Source organism: Pezoporus flaviventris, unplaced genomic scaffold (assembly GCF_033815535.1).
Source record: "Pezoporus flaviventris isolate CSIRO_AGI_PZ_B2104156 unplaced genomic scaffold, CSIRO_AGI_Pfla_v1 ptg000063l, whole genome shotgun sequence".
Lineage (NCBI taxonomy): Eukaryota > Metazoa > Chordata > Aves > Psittaciformes > Psittacidae > Pezoporus > Pezoporus flaviventris.
Genome location: NW_026892611.1, coordinates 7632992 through 7653182, shown reverse-complemented (window position 1 = coordinate 7653182; position 20191 = coordinate 7632992). Strand labels below are relative to the sequence as shown.

Genomic DNA, 20191 nt, shown 5'->3' with positions numbered 1-20191 from the left:
ATCCATACCTCACCACACCCATATCCATCCCCCCATCACATCCACACAGCTTCCATGTAACAAAACATCACCCAGGCCATGGATTTGTGCCACCATGTCTCTATTTTGTGAAAAACTGCAAATCAGTTGTAAATAAAACCCCCTCCCCTCCCTTAACCCGACTGTTCATTAGACTGCCCAAACAAAATGGCCATTACATTTCATATACATATTACACATTTCATATTACATTTTCCCCTAGAGCTGCAAGGTCTGTAAACCCAAGAAATAGATGCAGTGCTTCAGTAATTCCCTGCAATTCAAGTGAGAACTGAAATCGCTGCACACTCTGGAAATCCCAACCCAAAAGGGCTCAGCTCACACATACAGAAGCAGCCAGTTTTGCCTGTGCCCACTCACCTCTGCTTTTTCCTTCTTCTTTTCAAACCAATAGAAAACAGCACTGCAAAGAGGCACAACACAGGGATGTGCATCCGTCTCCAGCACACACCTGCAGACATTCAGGATCACCCTGCCTAGGAACAGGCCACTACTGGCCTTTGTGTGGTCCCAAGATAGCAAACATGGTAAGAAGGCAGGAAGATGATTGATGAGGTAACAGACAGTAGCACCTCCCTTCGAGAAACAGTAAAAGAGGCATTTTTTCCCTGTATGTAGACATTTACAACTTGCTTCATTTATTTACTGCAGTAAAAGCTGCTGAGGACACAAGCACAATCATAAAGTATACCAGGAGTGCTCTTAGGGTTTTATTTCTTTATCTATAAGCCTATTAAAAACTGCAATCTGATACCAGCTCCCCTCCTGGGATACATTTATCCCATACCCTGTACACAGAGCACACTCCTCTTTTAGAGCTCACCTGTTAAAAGGATGATTGTTCTAAGCCACAGACTCTTGTGAGGTCTGTCTCTCACGAAGCACTTTTCCTCTAAGGTTTTGACCTAGGCAAAGCTCCACCGTTCCCATCCGTTCATTACAAACCCAAAACCAGTCCTAAAACCCCCAGACCTGCTGGTGCCAGACCCACAGCTCAGCTCTTGGCCACTTGGAGCTTCCTGCGGAAGTAGTCAGGCGCTGCCTCATAGAGCCAGTCCGCGTCCACCACGCACAGGTCCCGCATGTAGCACTTGTTGGTGTGGAGCAGCCCGTTGTACACCACGCAGGCTGGCTTGCAGTGGAAGAGCACAGAGGAGGGGTGGATGGCCACTGCCTGGTGGGAGTCCATGGTGCGGTAGGAGCCGTCCGGCTGCAGCTCCGCGGCGTTCATGAAGAGGCTGTGGGCCAGGCAGCGGCGGATGTTCCCGGTGTCCGAGCGGGAGGACTCGATCGGCATCGAGAGCTGTGCAACAGAGACAGACACACAAGTGTCTACACAGAGGCTCGTGGGGAAACACAGCCCTTTAGTGGGCTTCTGAGACCACGAATACTGTGTCAGAGATCCTGCCAGCGTGGGGAATAGCGGCAGCTCGGTCAGGTGTGGAGGTTTAGTGACAGAGCAGCCAGGACGGTTGGATCACTGGGATGTGTCTTTCCCAGATGCTGGAGGACCCCCATGAGCTGGCGGTGCTGGAGGAGATCCAGCAAGAACTGATCTTGCAAGGTAAAGTCACTACATGTTTTCTGACTCCTATCTGAGCTTTACTGTTCCCCTCTAGTAATCCAAACCAGCTGAGGCTGCACTCCTTGGTTTTTGGGCCCACCTGCTATAGGCCTCTGTAGCCTCACTAATTCATTGAAACCCTTTTTTACAGTTTAAGTGACATTTTCAGGTCTCTGAGAAGCTAGTAAGAGAGGAGAGCACAGAAACAGGTTAATAGGAAGCAAAAGATGAGCTGCAAAATAGATCAAGACTGTCCTTCCAGGAGTGGGTTTTAGACCAAGGAGCATTGGCAGCAGGACAGAGGTGCCAAATGGTGGCTCCCAAGTCACATGCAGACTGTGAGCACTTCAGCAGCAGCTCCCACACTGTGCCTGATGCTCTGTGACTGGCAGGAATGGTGTGATGTGAAAGCTGCTGCTAAATTGAAGGCCTGACTCTGAGAAGAAGCCAGTCAGCATGGGCTGCAGAGCCTGACATCACCCAGCAGTGCACAGAGCACAGTCACATCCACACTCCAGCAGCACAACTCCTTAGGGAAAAACTTCCTCCATCCATGAAACTTTCCCAGAGCTTCCCTTCCCTCTTTACCTCTCCTCAACCCACTGAGCCTCCCCCAGCTCTGAGATTTGGGGATGCAGCTGCACAGTCAGGAATTTTACCAGACTATGCATGGGAGACTGAAAACAAACCCACATTTTCCTACTCCTGGGACTCGATGCACAGCAAAATCAGTCTGGGGACAAACAGAGCAATACAGTGTGGCAACAAGTTACCTTCACACAGATGTCTCTGAGCTGAGCTCTGACGTCTGACACAAGCATCATGTTCCTGCTGTTGATGAAGTTCTCTCTGCACCATCCCTGCAGCAGAGACACCGGGAGTTAGAAGGGGCCATTTCCTCACCCTGAAAGCATGAATCCTCCAAACACACGACCTCTCTCGCAGAGGAAAAGTGCTAACCTATTTCCTGGCCACACTTCTACCTCTGTCTACTCCCCTCTGTCTACACAGTGCTAAAAACCAGCGCACTGTTGTTCTCTTCCCACTCAGAATTGCTCTGCAAGCCACTGAGTGCTGTGAAACAGCTCCTGCTATCCCACAGGTGGGGAAAAGTGATCACCTGAGAATGACAGATGCTGCAAGGAATGGGGCACAAGAGTCTACAGATCGACAAATCAAACTGAGAAGTCTATAGGGTAGGACAAACCAAAATCTGCTTGACAACACACTCAGTGTTTTTGCAATGAATCCTGCCAAGAGCACGTCTAGGTATTCATCAGCAAGTCTCAACACTCTCCCACTCCTTCCCATTTCCAGCTGGAACCAGGGGAGGAAGAGACATGGCTCTGCTTTAGAACTGGCCTCAAAAAGCTTTGATAACCAGCTTTTCTACAGCTTCTGGAGAAACCTTAGGCACTTGAACAGCTTTCTCTAGTTACCCACTTGTAAAGGATGCACACTGCATCAACCATGAAGGATGCAGATGCCACTCTGCTGTATGCCAAAAAAGCTCCTCACCACCATGAACCCAGCCAGCACTGGCATCCTCAGAGCATCCTACCTTGTTGCCATTGACATTCCTGAAGGCCCTGTAAATGCTGAGCAGGGTAAGATGATCCCCCTCACTGGAGATGAATTTTCTCCTGACAGACTGCACTTCATCCCGCCGAGCAGGGGGATTGTAGAGGACGCTGTCCACAGATAACAGTGACACGATGGTCAGGATCTCCTCTGTACAGTGGAACTTGGGGGACAGGAGGATGGTCTGCAAATCACAGAGCAAAACTCATTTCTGGTCAACCAGATCCACTTCAGACAGGCAGACCCTTCTGCTCACTGGCAGCCCAGGAACTTTATCAAGTATTGTTCAGGACAATGTCATAAACATTTGGGCCTAGAGGCAACTGTAAATCCTCCTATGGGCCCATCAAGCACCTTTAACTGCAACTGTTGTTCTCTTTCCTGGGACTGGCCATTTTATATACTGCACAAACACAGCGACTAAAATCACCTACAGCATCAGACGCTGCATGAAACTGCTGAACAGTGGTGCTACCAGCAAACCCAGAGATCACAAGGAAGTAAACCCTGTGTCTGCTTCCGAGGGGCCAGAGAAAGGAATTATCTTTAAAAAACCCTCCCTGAATTAAATGTCAAATGACAAGTAAAGCAGCACAGTTGCTGTAAATAAAGCTGTGCTTCATTCACATATGGCAAATATACCGGTACAGCTGCAGTCACTCCGGATTCCAGACCTTGCTTAAGAAGTTTGAAAGAGAAATGCCAATGGAATTGGGAAGAGTACATGAGATTTCTACAATTTTTACCTTAGAAAACTTTGGTTCCAGTGGAAAAGCTGCCATCTTCCTTCCCAGGGGGGTCAGGACAAGCTGATTGTCCTTTCGTTCCACAGCTCCCATCAGGACCAGCTGCTCAATCGCTGCTTGAATAGCCTCTGTCAAAAGAAGGACGTTCAGGCTGTGAGGCCTCCTAGCAGGGAAGTGAAGGACCAGTTGGTACCATCACTACTTGTTTTGCCTCCCCCTGGTCACAGGGACAAGGAGTTCCTATTTAGACAAATTAGTGCCCTTGTGGTTTATCCCCCTCCATCCAGAACAATCACCTTTTCCAATTTAAGTGGCAAAACTAAAGCCACCATCTCCAGCTTTGAGCAGAGGCTGAGTGAGATTCCCTGTGGCTTTCTTTGGCAGTCATAGCACACCTTTGTGGGTTTTATGACTCAAAGCTGCTCCCTACTGTTTGGAAGCTGGACTCTCCTGCTCTCTGCCATAATCATGGCTGCTCTGATGAGACTGAGTACCATCAATGAGCAGTAAATGAATCTGAGCCTTCGGGACCACCAGGATGCAGCTTCTCCTTCAGAGCTCTGACCTTTCACACTCCATCTTCTGCAGCTGGACTGCAGACACTCTTTGAAAGCAATTCCTCAGTGACTCATTCATCATTTTCTTCCACGGCTGCCATTGTACCCACTTACTTACCAGGAGATGGTTTGGACATGAAGTCAAAGGTGAGTACATTGGGAATTCTCAGGGCCAGGAGCTGAAGCATCACACTGGACAGGTTACACCTGCATAGGCACAAAAAAAACCCTGAGACTGCTCTTCCTTTATTACTATATTCTTCTTTTTCAGTTGCCTGTAAGCCGAGGTAGAGCCCTCAGACCTGTGCTGCAACTTGACAGAGACTAGTCTGGTGCTGGCTGGTGAAGCCTTACTTCCTAAACCAGGAAGGGTAAGAGGCAAGTCCAAGATCTGGAGGGAAAGTCAAGAGAGCTTTTGCCCATGTGTGTTTGGAGACTCAGACCCAACTGTCCCTGAGCAAATGCTTCCTAATTTTTCTGTTCAGTCTCTAAAGTTATTTTTTTCTTAAAAGCCATTCCATTAGACCCTAGATCCAGTTTTGCTGTTCAGTTCTTTAACAGTACATAAAGGAAGTGTGGTAAGAAGTGGGATGGTATCAGGGTTTCGTCCTCACCTCTGTATCTCGGGTACTGTCATCTGGTTCAACTTCTCAAAGTCATTCTCTGTATAGAGCCGGTAACAGATCCCACTGTCCTCTCGCCCTGCTCTCCCTGTGCGTTGCCAGGCCTGGGCCTTTGACACCCACTGGACTGCCAACACTTCCAGACCAGTTTCTGTGTATGGAAAAGCATCACTTCAGTCAATGTCTGTGTAAAGAACAGCTTTGAAACCAGGTCGGGTTAACAACAGAACATCCCAGGGTCTGCCATGCAAATACTGCTCGGATTTCACTTGGTGCAGCACAGTGAAGCAAAGCTAATTATCACACACTGTGTCCATGAAGAGGAGATTCGTATCTGACAGATTTTTACACCCACATGACTGGCACTCAAAAAACCAACCAAAACCCACCCTTAAACCCTGAGATATTAATTTAGACAGTGCAGAGGGCGTTTTAAATCGGCTCTCAGTGGGGCTCATTGCCTCAAATAACTGCTACAAAACTGAAAACAATCTCTGCACTGTTCCATAGGTTCTCTCACCGGGTCTGTACTTCTTTGCTTTGACCATGCCTGTGTCCACAACGTATTTTATTCCTGGAATGGTGATGGAGGTTTCTGCGATGTTGGTGGACAGGATCACTTTGCGACAGTCCTGGAAGGAAGAGCAAACTAAAGCCAGTCACAAGCCACCTTAGATGAGCTGCAACGAAGAAATGCTGCTACTTTGGCCAGCATGGGTCAAGCATACTTATCACTGCAGCGTGTTAAGACCACATACTATGCCAGCTCTTGTAAATTAAGATAACCTGTAGTTCCCATCAGTTCCAAAACCATGTGCTTACACTTGTGGTAAAATACACCATCCAGGACAGATGTTATCAGTATGGCTTTAAACCATTTTGGTTTCATTTCTGATACAAGAGCTGGATTCTTGCTGAACAGGTACAAAAGGGCCTGAGGTGGCACAATTTCTTTTTCTTAGAGCCCTGCAATATGCCTGGGTTTTTAGCTTTCTGTGGAGACAGTGTTCTCATGGGAAAATGGATAACTGGTACATAAACTCTGAATAATCCTGAAAGATACAGCAAGGCCATGAGAGGCCCAAGGAAGCTTAAGCAAGCAAGATAAGAAGAAGCTAGAATTCACTGAGGTAATGAGAACTGTGGACTGTTGGCAAGCTTTCGAGGTCAAGTTCCCACACCTGTGCTTAACCAATTATGTGCTAGTTGCAAAGGGTCTTCAGGACATGTATCCAATCATAATATGCCAAATCACTGTAAGTGCATGTAAGAAATAGTATTTAAGGGGTTAAGGCTTTGTAATAAACGGCCTTTGTCTGATCATATTGATCTCTGACTGAGTCCATATATTTTCTGCGGCAGCTTTCTTACTGTTTTGTCCAATAACCACTGTAGCTTTTTTGTAATATGGACATAAACTTCTCACGAAATAGGGCAAATTTCAATGCCTCTGCCCTTTTCACCCCCTAATTCCTCCTTCTTTTTATGATCCCAGATGACTTATCATATGCACCAGTTAATGCCATTCCAGCTGCACTGTCTTATATCATACTGGAACCATTCAGACTAATACCAGTGGACAGTGGAGACTGACTTAGGATCAGTACAGACTGCTTTAACCCTTTAAATCCCACATTTCTTCCAAACACTCCTGCAAACTCTTCCTGCTTACCCATCACATCTCCTCACCTTAGGGGCAGCCCGAAAGATGCGATGTTGTTGAGAGTAGGGCAGAGAAGCATAAAGAGGTATCACCATCATCTGTGGGCAGCCGTCAGGGAGATGCTTGGCAATGTCTCGGCAGGTTTTGGTCATTGCTTCGATTTCTTCCTGACCAGTCAGAAACACCAGGATGTCCTGAGAAGCGGGTGCTTCCTGGAGCCAGAGAAAGAAGCAAATTGAGAAGTGAAGATGATTTGGATAGGGAGGGAGAACTGAAATTGTAATGAGATCTTGTCATGAGATGTTGTCCTGAGAGCCAGTCAGCAAAGCAGGTAAGGAAGACGGAAAAGGCACACACGTGGTGCAAGGTGTGCAACAGCCTGAAGCTCCCAATGGATTCAACAGAGCGAGGAGTAAACCGCATTTTGCAGGGTTCAGTCTTAACAGGATGGAGGAAGTGCTTAAAGTCACATCTCTGTTTCATGAAGTAACTGTCCAGGATGTGCAAAGGAGAGAGCCAGCAAGCACCCTGGCAGCTTTGCATACAAACATTTAGTCACAAAATGCCTACAAACTGTTATCTGAACAGATTTCTACTTGCTCTGCAGTTATGTTTTGACAGTAAACAAGAATCATCTTCATGCTACTGTTAGTTTATACCTGGATTTCCCCCCGCAACCCAGTGCTTTTTACAGTTCACCAGTTCCAATCTTTCTTTTCACTTTTGGAATAACACTGGCATTTGTTAACCCCTCCCTTAAGCCAATCCAAATTCACTAACTCAGCATGATCCCCAACTACCTGCTTTTCCCAGAGGATACATCTCAGGAACATCTCCAATTTGGCAGCAGCAAGCTCACACCACCTTTTCTGCCCCAGCAGCTTGTGAGCCTCCCCAGTCAACAATCCATGGCCCCAAAGAGGCACAAACCTGATGAGACAGCCCTACCTGGTGGATTTGGAAGACTGTCACCAGTGCTGCTTGCAGGTAATCACTCTGAGGCTGTCTGGTGTAAAAGACCTGAATGGGATGCTGCCTGCCTTCTAAATAGAGAACAGGAGCTCCATTGAAGTACTCGGAGAACAGGTCAACATCCATCGTTGCTGACATGACAATCACCTTCAACAGGAGCATAAGATGGGTTAGCACTGCAATTTTGATCCAGTCAGGATTAGCCAAAGATCAGCTCCCAGAGACTGAGATATATGCTCAGAACAGCAAAAAGCATGCAGAGTTTGTGAGGGAAGAGTGATCTTTCCTTACTGAAGCCATCAGCTTTGGTATCACACAAGGGTAACAGGTTGGTATGATAAAATAAGCAAAAATGTGTTAAAATTCTTTCTGACACTTAAGAAAGAGAGCTGATACCCACAAAGCTATGCTGCAGAGCAGTCTATTGAACAAGCCTGTGCTAGGACCCCATCAGTCCCTTTTACGCCTTCCCCAACAAAACCAACAAGCTTTCACACACTTCATCACGTACTCACACAAATTCATTACACATCCACCCAACACACATGTGCAATCTCCTTCCCCATTGTGAGCAAGTCATACAGCTGTCATACAGGGGCTCTTAGGAAAAAGGGCACCATGGAGGTGACCAGACAGGCTGTTCAGATGTGTCATATCAGGCCCACACATCATATGCTGGCCACCCTTAAATACTGAGACTTAAAAGGACCTCTTGAAACACAAAGAGTCAAGGCTGACATTTCAAATGCTTTGGCAAATCCCAGGATTTGCCAAATCAAGCCCCAGGCCCTGCCACATACTTTTAGTGGCAGCTTGCCCAGCTGCCTTCGTTTCTTTTGTGCAGCTTTCACCACTCCAAAGAGCACATCGGTGTGGATCGTCCTCTCGTGTGCTTCATCCAGGATGACAACGCTGTACTGCCGCATCAGGGGGTCTCCAATCGCTTCCCGAAGCAGCATTCCATCTGTTAAAAACTTGATTCTGGTTTCATCAGATGTCAGGTCGTCGAAGCGGACACTGTAGCCAACCTACAGGAGCGAATGTTACAGACAGCATAGAGTTACTTGTGTTTCTCATTGGCATTGTACCACAAAGGAAGACTCCAAAGCACTCTGGTAGGACAGAGCCAACTGGAACTGCAAAGAGGCTCTGGAAAGTGTAACGGTGTGTTTGCAGTCTGAGAGCAGTTAATCTTGCAAGTCTCATAATCACCCAAAGGATGCTCCCAACACTGTATCCCAGTTGGCTTTTTCCCAACTAGAAGCTCATTGCAATTGCCCTGAGTTTCCTTTCCTTCCTCCCCTGCTAGAAACTAGGCCATGATCTCCAAAGATTTTAGATAGGGAAAGTCTTTCTCCTCCACTTTCCTCCCACAGATTCACAGGTCTGTATGGATTCAGCACTCTGCTCTCCTTGACAGTGACTTTCAGTACAGGGAGCACTGGAAAAGAGTGCAAAACTTCTTGTTTCATTCATTAACAAGTATTTTTTTCAACTTGAGGAACACAAGAGAATAACCAAGAAGTAAAATACCACAAATACAGAGTCAAGCACATTCACCCATGCCACAGCAGCATGTAAACACAGCCTTTTTTTCCCCATTCAGGCATATTATTAAATGAAGATAACCCCCGTGGCTGTTACTGTCTTTACCATTAAGCCCTGACACGGCCCCACTGTCACTGCAGCACTAAGCTAACTCCCTAAAGACACTGTGAAACAACCTACCAGGCCTCCCAGCTCTGTCTTCTTCTCATCTGAGACTCTGGTAGCTAAGGCTATCGCTGCTACTCGCCGAGGCTGGGTCACAGCGATGGTGCCTTGGCGGCCAATTCCTGCTTCGTAGAGATACTGAGGGATCTGGGTGGTCTTCCCCGAGCCCGTTTCTCCTGAGGAACACCAAGGGAGTAGTTTTTCTATTAAATCCTCTTCATAAACCTCAAGGCACAAACTGTCATAACCAGCCCACCCTCGGTAACAAAGCTGTTACCGCTTTACTACACTTCACTACGCTCCTGTGCGGCCTCCCACCGGCTGCTGCGCTCCCCGGGGCCGCCGGCTGAGGGGAGCCGCGCTCGCCGAGCCCCGGCCGGGCTTATGGCGCTGGGGTGACCCGCTGCCCCCCTCCCCAGCCCCGCCGGCTCCGGCACTCACCGATGACGACGGCGCTGTCGAGGCCGCGGATGTGGCCCAGCAGCCGGCCCCGCACGGGGAAGATGGGCAGGCTGCGGCGCTGCTGCTCGACGGGCGGCGGCCCGCGGGGCTGCCCGGCAGGGCGCGCCGGGACCATCGCTTTCGGCCGCTTGGCCGGCGGCCCCTCACCGGGCAGCCGCATCGCTCCAGCCGGCCCCGGCACAGCGCAAGTTCCGCTGCGACCGCGCACGGGTTTGGCGTCAGCGGGCGGGCACGGCGCGGCCTGCTGGGAGATGCAGTGCGGGACCCGCGGAGCCACGGCAGCGGCTGCCGCGGTGAAACCGCGTCCACAGAGCCCAAAGCCCAGAGCAGAGGTGCAGATGAGCTGCGTCTTAGAGAGGCGGGGTTGACACCTACGGCATCCCCGCTTACGAGCTGTTGGCACGAAGCTGTACCCGGCCCTTGCCGGGCTGCCCCTGGAATGCTGTGCTCAGTTCTGGTCCCCACTCTACAAAAAAGAGGAGGACGGGCTGGAGAGTCCAGAGAAGAGCCACAGAGATGATCCAAGGACTGGGCCAGCCATGCGAGGAATGGCTGAGAGAACTGGGTTTGTTCAGCCTACTAAAAAGAAGGCTCGGGGGAGACCTCATCACCATGTTCCAGTATTGAAAGTGGGTCTACAGAAAAGATGGAGACTCCCTTTTTACAAGGAGTCCCATGAAAAGATGAAGAGTGATGGGTGTAAGTTACTCCTGGGGAGATTCCAAATGGACACAAGAGGGAAATTTTCCACAGAGCAATCGGCCACTGGAATAACCTCCCCAGGAAAGTGCTGGATTCCCCAAGGTTGGCTACTGTCAAGATTCGGCTGGACAGGGTGCTGAGACATCTAGTCTAGGTCATGCTTTGAAAGAAAGGTTGGACCAGATGATCCCTGAGGGCTCTCCAACCTGGTATTCTATAATGCTATGAAGTAACCTCCAACATCAAGCAGCTGAGGATACACCCTCCAAAGAGGAGTCTGGTATTTAAAAAAGACTTGTGGGACATGCTGCCCAAGAGTGGTTTCAAGGGCAATTAAAGCCCAGGTGAGGCAGTAATCTGCCAGCAATAGTCCATTTTGTCCTGTGATACAAGTAAGAACACTTAAAAGTTCCTCCCAGATGCAGCTGTGTGGATGCTATGGCATTACTCTGTAAAGAGAAGAGTACTATCTTACTCTACCAGAGTGAAAGGCAGCGTGTAAGGGAAAGCAGCTTTGGCAGAGAGAGGACAAGTGATCTTACCAGCACATGATTTGAGCAGCCACTCTCAGGCAAGAGCACAACACTACTCCACAGTCAGGTTCTAGATTTACAGAAGGTTTTATCCCAGCAGCAGGGGTGTCTCTTCTCTCCATCCCCACTTCCTTACATCTCACCAGCTCTTAAACACTGAAGTAAAAAAAGGTTTTGATCCAACTCGTAAAGCAACACTGCCCAAAGCGGTTTTAGTACTCCTGGAGAGTAAGATTTAGTCTATTTTAGAAAAAAATAGAAATCTCCCTTAAGTTTTTATAACCCTTAACAGATAAAATGCAGATACAAACGGATTCACTGTTTTGTTTTTCAGAATCGAATACACTGCTTGCAGACAAAACATTGCCTCTTGAGATCCCAACACTTTCATCTCCTGAATTACAAACAAGTTAAAAACCTGTAGCTGATTTTTAACAGCAGCAACATCTGAGACTGAACAAGATGACCACCTGGATATCAAGGCTGAGCCCATCCTCCCACATATAGGAGGAAGATGCAATTTCAACAATCTCTCTTTTTATCTATTACAATATAAAGAGCTACAGCAGTAGAGTCCATAGCATCTTAGGAGTGACTGAACGGGTCAAGCTGAACCATGCTCCTAATTCCTTATGTAGCTCCTCATCTAGGTATTTATAATCAACATCACTTCAAGCTAAATCCTGTTCAGTGTCACTGACCTGTGCTGGACACTCAATCATCCCATAACAAACTTCAGACCACAAATTAAACACCTTGAGCAGACAATCCTGCTTCCTAGCAGTTCCAAGACACGCTTGTGGAAAAACCTTCCATTAATGCTGTTTCTTCAGGGACCTGCTTTTCCCTACTTCTGCTTTTAGCCAACTGCATCAAGACTACAGGATTTTACAAAGGATTAACCAAAAGGATCCACACAACATTTTATTCACCTCATCATCTGAGATATTTGAGCAGTTCTGACTCCAGACAAGTTTTCTTCCCTAGAGCTCCAAGCCATTTCATAACCATTTGGAGTGTGCATGCGTAGGGGGGTGGATTTTGTAGAACTACTTATTTAAACCAGTTAGACTCAAATCTGAACGCACACTCTTGGGGGGCAAAGCCATCAAAATGCAGTCTCAGCCTGGCACGCGTATCCACATAGAGTCACATTCCAGAAACCCAGCTGGCAAAGTGAAACGCCTGCATTATGCTGCATGTTGTATTTCTTACCATTCAAACATGACCGGAGACAATAGCACCTCAGACTAAAAAACCTTGTGCCACTGAAATAGAAACTTACACTTTCAACCATCTTCTAGTTTTATCCAAGAATAAAAAATGAGTTTAAACCCCAAAAAGTTGGGTTTGTCTCCTGTAAAGTTTTCCATATAGATTCCTGTATCAAATAACTTGGAAAAAAACCAAACCACTTTAGAAATCACTTCAAACAAGTACTCATGGCCTTGTTAACTGAAGCTGACAGGAAATGGTTTCCAGTTTTAGGTTTTTGGCTCCACTGGATTAGTATTTTCATTACCAGCACAATAAATTCCCTGACTGGGAAAGACAGGAAGTGGTAGTCTGGAAGTGTCTTGGATCAGACTGCATAAAGTGCTTGTATTCAAAACCATAGAGCTGTCAAAAAGTGTCCTTTCTGCGATGGGGAATGAAAAGTCCCCAGTATGGATCTTTGCTCAGGTCGGTCTCTCCCAGTTCTCACTGTGTTTTGGCACAGACACTTATTAGCCTCCAAGGCGCTGACCTTCTCCCCATGCAAATCCTCCTGGTCGTTCTTCTGGCAAAAGATTGTAATTAGGATCATCTTCTGGTGTATCAAATATTGCTTTGCTGGAGAACAGAACAGAGATTTCCCCCCTTTAGAATGTGTGTTTCACAATAAGACCAAGACCAAATTCTGCACTTGTAACATCATCCCCCCTCAGAAACAGGTTGCTGAAGCATGCATCATTTGTACCCAAGTCACACTTGCTCTCCAATTAGACGCCCCGGGAAGAAGGGCTGGAATTATGTGCCTGAATCAACCAAGACTGACAAGGTTCAGCTAAAAACTAATTTTCGGTGAAGAAATTTTTCCTTCTATCCGTGATTACAGCCCTCTCCACAAGAGGGAACTGAGCAGGAGTAGCACTCAGTACCATGAACACTGAAGTTTTCTGCCAAACTGTGAAATGAGAATGACTGACAGGACAAAAAACATTAGATCTATTACATTTAACACCTCAGTCACTGTTCATACACAGCAGGACTCAGACACGCATCTTTGGTGCCACCAACAGGCAAAGACTAACAAGTGTTATCGAAGAAATCAAAGGTTACCCTTCAGCCCTTGTCCTGAAGAACATAGTTCCCATTTCCACATCTGTAAGATCCTCCCCTCCCTTGTTTGACAACACGAGTTAAATGAAAAAGCCACTACAGGCACAGCACAGTTCTGCCTCAAGCTGCCTGATTTACCAGAAGCTGCTGTGACTGAATTATAAACAGTTTTCCACACAAGCACTTTTTCTACATCATTCACACGTCTTTAGCTTTACAACCAGTACTTACAGGACAGACGGCGTTCTCAGAAGCTTCCCACCACCAGGCTGATTGGGAAAGACATCCTCTAAGAAAAAATATATATGCCCAACAGCAATGCCTAGCATGCAAAGAGAAGTCAAATGGTGATTTTTCAACACTTCTCTTTTACAACTTCCAAATGATTCACTAGAATTTTTAGGAAAAAAAACAACCAAAGCCCACGTTGATTCTTTCACAGAAAATATAAGAGAGAGGATAAAGCACGCTGACATCACATGAAATGCTTAATTCACACTACAAAACATAAGGAAAACTGTTTGTCATTATTAATCATACTGATGTTATAGCTTTATTAGTTGATAAAAATAGTAATATAAGCTATTTTAGTTCAATAGTCTGCTGCCCAAAATCAGCTTACATAACTGGGCTAATTCCAAGTAATAAAAAGTTAAACCATGAGAAGCTTTTTCCATCCTTGTTAAAGCCCAACATATGCTGTGATGTTTAGAAATCAGAAAAGCCTGGTATATAGAACTGGTACTAAATAAAAGGCATTTAGCCCTTGGGTTTTTCCACATGTTGTTTCATGTAGAACACTGGCAGGAACAGATCCTTGTGATTCTTGCAATTGCTTACCCAGAAGATCCACAATGATGGAGTTCCCCAGCAGCAGTGAAAAGCCCATCAATACCCAGGGTAGAAATGGGGCTTGAAAGACGAGAAGACCAAAAAAGTTCATACGGACATAGGGATTCCTGCGGCTCCACACGTACACGAGCATTATTGTGAACGCCTGGCCCAAGAAAACCAAGTTTACAAACAGGCCAAAAAGCTGCAATGGGTAGTTAAAGAAAACCGTTCACCAGGTCATTGTTGGGAGGTCAAGCATGAGAAGTATTTCACAGCACAACTCATAATCCTGTGTTTTCCATACAACTGCTAACTCTGCTTTCCATATTCAAGTAAATCAAATCTACTGGAGATCAAATTCAACACCTACAGCAGGATTCAGTATACTTGCAGCAGGAATAATCTCTTTAATATAATTTAGCATGAAATCACTGAACCACCAGCACTGCTCTGAGATAAACTGAGCATCCTTTCATCCATAAGCTCATTTCCATGATCCTGTCAAGCAGTAAAGAGCCTGAAAGACCAGCTCTGTATTAACAGCACCAGCTGCCCAGCATTCAAAAGTACTTCAACAAATACTGTTATTCCTTGTCCTAGAAAGCATATTATCATCTAAGATTAAAGACGAAAGTAACATGGTTTCAGTTCTCATTCATGTATCTTTAGCTTTAACAAAGCAGCTTGGAATAAAAGGATACAGTCATTAAAAGTCCTCCAAAAAGGAACATAAACACAAAATCTGCCGTCCGACCTCGAAAAGAGCCTTCTTCAAGCATTCGGCAGTAACGGTATCTGAAGCCACAGCTCAGGAAAATCTGATTGCAAATGGGTTTGGAGAAAGACCCAAGTGGAAAAGGATTCAATTCTACCTGAGCTTAGATGTTTTTATCAATTTACTCCATCGACTGGCTCTTTCTGGATACCTCAGCAGAGAGGGTGACCCAGGAGAGGGAAAAAAGGCGACTTGGGATTTTCTCCTGTTATGTCAGGACCAACCTGAAAGATCAGGTTTGTACAGCAAAGTCTTAGCACCACACATACAAATGGCAAAATTCTTGACAACTTATGCAGGAGATCCTGTTGCTGCCCATTCCTGACATCAGTGAAGTCATCATTGCTGAAATCCCAGGAGCTTCATGGTGGAGCAGAACAGGACCTTTGCCTACATGCACACATAGCCACGTGCCTGTGCTCTGGAGTTGTGCTTTCTAAGGAATGCAAGAAAACTTCATGAAGGATACAAAAAGATCATGTTAAATAAAAAATTAAAGCCAACTGGTCCAAAGAATAAGTAGTTGGTGATTAACCTCCATACCTGGAAATAAGACAAATAGAAGGACTTTAAACACGACAGCTTATTTTTATCGCCTAAATAGAAAAGCAGGTAACAATGTAACTGAACTCTCCTTTACAGTCCATGAATCTAAGACTTATGCTAAGAAACAGTGATCTGCACTCTAGCTTCGTTAGCCAGACTGAAAACCCCCAGTCATTTGCCACACTCAATTCTGAGAGGCCAGGCACTCTCAAACTCAACAGCGTCCTTTAAAAACCCCACATACTTCAGAAAACACTTACTTGAAAGTGCTTAAATATTAGCTCAGGGTTGAAGTACAGCTGAAAGGGTGTGATTAGTTCTAATTGCTGGAAAAGAAGAGAACACATGATGGAACCAACACACCAGGTTATGCGCACTCAAGTAAGTAACCCCTTTCTTCTGTGCCAGAAGAGGCCAACAAGTCCCCTGCCAGCAGAACCGAGCCTCGATAACCCCCTCTCCCGTCGGTGTTATTTACTGGTGCTTTGCACCCTCCCAGCCCTCCGCACGGGCTGCCTGCAGCGAGTTCCCCCTTCAGAGCGCCCTGAAGGCCCGAGCCCTGGGTGGAGGTGCCTGAGGGAACCCCTGCTCCCCGGTGAGCCTCACCCCCACTCCCGCGCACCCTCCGCGCCCCGCCGGCTCTGAGGATGGCCCCGGGGGTGCGGACTCACCACGGCGGCGGTGGTAAGGACGCAGGCCGTGGTGTAGGCGCGCGTCACGGGCGGCACCTGCAGGTACTCCTGCCGGAAGGTCTGGTACGCCATCTTAGCTCTCCCCACCCCTCTTCCGCCGCGCCTCTGCGTCTGCACGCACAAGCTCAGCCAACCCCCGCCAGAGCCAATCGGCTCCGGCACCGCCCTTGCGCTCTTATTGGTCAACCCCTCGCTTTCCCCGCCCCCGCGAGCTGGAGCCCTTGGTGATTGGGCAGCGCGGCGCTCCTCGCGGTCACTGATTGGTTGCGGCGGGGCGGTCCTCCTGAGGAAGCTTGAACAAGGCGGGAAGCCGTGAGGGGAGCGGGCGGCGGCGGCGGGACCCGGCTTCCCTCGGCTCCGGGTTCAGCTCTTCCCGCGTGTGCCGGGGCCGGAGCTGGAGCTAGAGCTAGGCTCCTCTCGGCCTTCCCTCCGCCGCCATGTCGGTCAATCCCATGACCTACGAAGCGCAGTTCTTCGGCTTCACGCCGCAGACGTGCATGCTGCGGGTCTACACCGCGTTCCAGGATTACCTGTTCGACATGATGCTGCTGGTGGAGACCGTCATCCTGAAGAAGCTGGAGGGGCTTTCCGAGGGCAAGATCAGCCCCCTCCACATCCGGAAGGGCACCGAGAAGTTCCTCCTCTTCCTAAAGGAGAACTTCGATGAGCTCTTCGGTAAAATGGAAGAAATGCTTCTGCAGCTGGTGCTGAACATCCCCAAGAACGTGCTCCTTCCCGAGGACAAGGTCCACGAGCAGTATCCCTACAGCAAAGAGCAGTTCCAGGCGCTTCAGGATGAGATCCATCAGCTGCAGGAGCAGTACAGGGCGGAGGTGACCGCGGGGCAGGCGCTGCGGGCGGAGCTGGAGGAGCAGGAGGTTGTTGAGGCGGAGCTGGAGAAGATATTGCAGTGTTCTGTTGGGCTTGAGAATATCTGCAGGGAGCACTGGAACTGCAGCTTCAGGGAGAGCTTTACTTTCTTGACACCCAGCCTTAAGAAACTGCAAGGTACGCTGAAAGGTATCGAAGAGAAAAGCAAGAAACTAAAGAAGTACGATACTGAATCACGAGATGCTGAAAAAGCAGCTCGCTTAAAATGACAGGCGCTCATCTTTGCAGGAGCATCTCCCATAGTCCTGACCCCTCTAACCCTGCCAGGATCTAGACTGTTGAGCTATGCCTGTTTGTATCTATTTAGCACCAACCCAGGGAAGCAGGGGAAGAAAAAAGCCCTGGACAACCTGGCTCTGGAGACACCTTCCACCACCACAGTTGTGAGCATTAACTGTGAACACAACACAGCGTTCATTTAATTTTAGGATTAGTGAAGAAGAAAAGAATGAGTAAGACCTGCAGGAATGTGTGATTTTCCAGCTCCGGGAGCCAGTGCTTTAGTCAGTGAAGATGTGCCTTGCTAAGGCTATCGCTGCCTTTTAAAGGCCAAGAACTAGGAATTGTGTTGCTTTATATGTCTTGGTTTGGTTGGTTTAACTTTTGTTGTCCAGTGGCCTTTTTCTACTAAAAAAGTTAATTTCATTCATGTTTAATCATTCTCCTGTAGAAGCATTGTGAAGGTGGACTGTAAGGCTTGTGGTCACTGAAGCTGCTTAAGCTTGTTCCAGCTGCACTTGAAGTACATCACAGTCTGTGAGCATCTTCCCACTAGCCTCACCAGGTTTTGAGCCTCCTGAACTATCATGAGCTATCCATACTGATTTCTCCTTTACTAGATTAGATGTTTGAAACTTGTGAATAGTTTAGAAGCTACTGCAATAAAAAACACATATTAAAAGCATGAATACACTTTGCTGTTCTTTTTTTTTCCTGACTTCTGAAGGCTTTACACAGAATCAGCTTGGTAAGAACAGTATCTTTAAGTATATATTGCCTTCATGTGTGGTTGGGATCTGTGGGATTTGGTGGTCAGTCCTGAAATGCTCCCAGAGGAAATTGATTTCCGATGCTGAGCTCTGGATCTCTTTAGTGAATGTTTGTTGAGGTGGAGGCTTGGTTTCAGGGGTGGCAAAAATTGGGAATAGAACCAACAAAGGTCTCCACAAGAGAGCTACAAGGAAGAACTTGACAATGGGGGTGAAATGACCTATCCCTGCCTGTCCTCCAGGGCATGGCTCAGTGGAATTGCTTCCAAACCTCATCAGGTCACTGATAGCAGTCCTCAAAATGTTTGGTGTCTTCTATCAGAACTAAAGAGGAGAATTAGAGGTGTGAAAGGCAGTTGATTCCAGCTAAACAAATGCCATTTAGCTGAAATAAATGAGAGAGCAGCTCTGTGAAGAAAGCAGGACCTTTGCCAGGAGCCCTCTAGAAACATGGCTTGTCAAACTCAACTGCTATTAAAAGCCTGTAACCCAACTTCTCCTCTTCATTTTCGGTCCTAAACCCACTTTTAAGAGTCTAAGTCTTTAACTGTAGGGGGGTGGCTACATGTAGAAGGGTGTTGCTGAATATATTCCCTCCCAAAGAGTAATGACACATCTCACATCCCTGGTGTTTCTGTAGCAGGATATTGAGGAACAATTGCTTGGTGGGAGGGAATGACACTAGTTTTTTAAGTGCCTGCCCGTGAAATTCAGATAAGCATTAAAAGTACAGATCAAAAAGTACTTGTACGCATGTATTAAAGTAACATTTTCAGTTAAATGGTGAATGGACAGACGCAGAAGTTTCACCAGTGAGGTGGTGACGCTTACCTTGCCTGATGCCAACGTGATGGCATGAAACTGGGAACACAGCACAAAATCAGCCCCAGTGAAGGAAACATCCCCATCACTGATCCCGACGCGCAGATGCTGGCCAGAGGATGCAGGCAGCAGAGGGCACCAGGAGACCAGCCCAGCGCTTCCTTCGCAGAAACAGATGGATTATCCCCCCCCCCCCACCCCGCTGTAACTTTCCTGTGCACCAGGAATTATCCAGTGTCTCCTCAGAAAAGGATATCAGATATAAGGACGGCCTCCGAGCTTAGGCAGAAGTTCTTCCCTGTGAAGGTGGTGAGGCGCTGGCACAGGGTGTCCAGGGAAGCTGTGGCTGCCCCATAGTCCAGCAAGCACTCCAGCGGCAGAGCTGAGGTCTGAGGGGAACAAAGTCTCTGTTTCTTCCCAGGATAACACACATTCCTAGTCTGGGACATGCAGGAGCGCTGAGGATGTCCCAGCAGCTGGTTACACCATCAGGACGGGGAAAGGCTTCGAGTCCCTCTGTGGCCATTGGGACTATGATGTGGTCAGCAGTGGGAAAGGAACCAGCACCATGTCCCAGGGGTGGTGGTGCCCCCAAAAAGCCCTGCAAACGCCGGGGGCTTCAGTTCCCAATGCAAAGGGGAAACGAGAGTTGCAATGAAGATTGGCTTTGGCATCATTCACAGCCAATGGGAGCCCTGGGGGCCGGGCGGTGCAGCCCCCTCAATGTATTCACGGAATGAGGATGCAATTAGCAGCTGTTAATAAACCCACACCCGGCCAAGTGCCAGCCTGGGGCCGGGGAGGTGGGGGGTGTACCATATGCCTCCTCATTAAAAGCTTTAACTACAGACAGGAAACGCTGGTGGCAGCCACAGGCTTTAATTGCTTCACCTCTAGCTGTCGGTGAGTCAGCTCCCTCCCTCAGGTGTTTGGCCTGCTGGCCCCATCCCTTTCCCCATCCTCACCCTACAGCAGGCCTCAAGGGGCAGGGAGGGGATGCTCACGCAGCGACATCTCATTTGAATGATAAAAGAAGTCCCGTTATGCCAAGAAAAGTCCTTTCACAGGGATTTTGGCTGGCCCAGCCTAAACAAGAGCACCCCCCTTCCCAAAACAGCCCTAAGAAACCTCCCCTGCCATAAACCACAGAGACTGACAGGCAGGG

The 20191-nt window shown here is 47.7% G+C and overlaps 4 protein-coding genes across 5 annotated transcripts in view; 2 read left to right on the top strand and 2 right to left on the bottom strand.

Moving 5' to 3' along the window:
• IFT22 (intraflagellar transport 22) overlaps nucleotides 1-20191 on the top strand; it is a 133293-nt gene that overhangs the window by 88816 nt on the left and 24286 nt on the right. The window lies entirely within an intron of this gene.
• DHX33 (DEAH-box helicase 33) lies at nucleotides 834-10096 on the bottom strand. The gene is made up of 12 exons (XM_061470394.1): nucleotides 9900-10096; nucleotides 9474-9634; nucleotides 8546-8773; nucleotides 7722-7892; nucleotides 6800-6985; nucleotides 5631-5742; nucleotides 5102-5261; nucleotides 4606-4694; nucleotides 3931-4058; nucleotides 3165-3368; nucleotides 2377-2463; nucleotides 834-1342 (listed from the first exon to the last, which is right to left on the bottom strand). Exons 1-12 carry the CDS (start codon nucleotides 10078-10080, stop codon nucleotides 1034-1036), a joined length of 2016 nt encoding a protein of 671 aa, XP_061326378.1. The 5' UTR covers nucleotides 10081-10096; the 3' UTR covers nucleotides 834-1033.
• On the bottom strand, nucleotides 11209-16421 carry DERL2 (derlin 2). 2 transcript variants are annotated; one of them, XM_061470385.1, is made up of 8 exons: nucleotides 16304-16421; nucleotides 15893-15958; nucleotides 15556-15629; nucleotides 15013-15106; nucleotides 14318-14513; nucleotides 13709-13799; nucleotides 12903-12988; nucleotides 11209-11376 (listed from the first exon to the last, which is right to left on the bottom strand). In XM_061470385.1, exons 1-8 carry the CDS (start codon nucleotides 16394-16396, stop codon nucleotides 11288-11290), a joined length of 789 nt encoding a protein of 262 aa, XP_061326369.1. In that variant the 5' UTR covers nucleotides 16397-16421; the 3' UTR covers nucleotides 11209-11287. The 2 variants fall into 2 exon arrangements, with proteins under 2 accessions (XP_061326369.1, XP_061326368.1); XM_061470384.1 differs by lacking the exon at nucleotides 11209-11376 and having other exon boundaries at nucleotides 12069-12988.
• MIS12 (MIS12 kinetochore complex component) lies at nucleotides 16744-17542 on the top strand. Its single transcript, XM_061469851.1, has one exon. It carries the CDS (start codon nucleotides 16762-16764, stop codon nucleotides 17422-17424), a length of 663 nt encoding a protein of 220 aa, XP_061325835.1. The 5' UTR covers nucleotides 16744-16761; the 3' UTR covers nucleotides 17425-17542.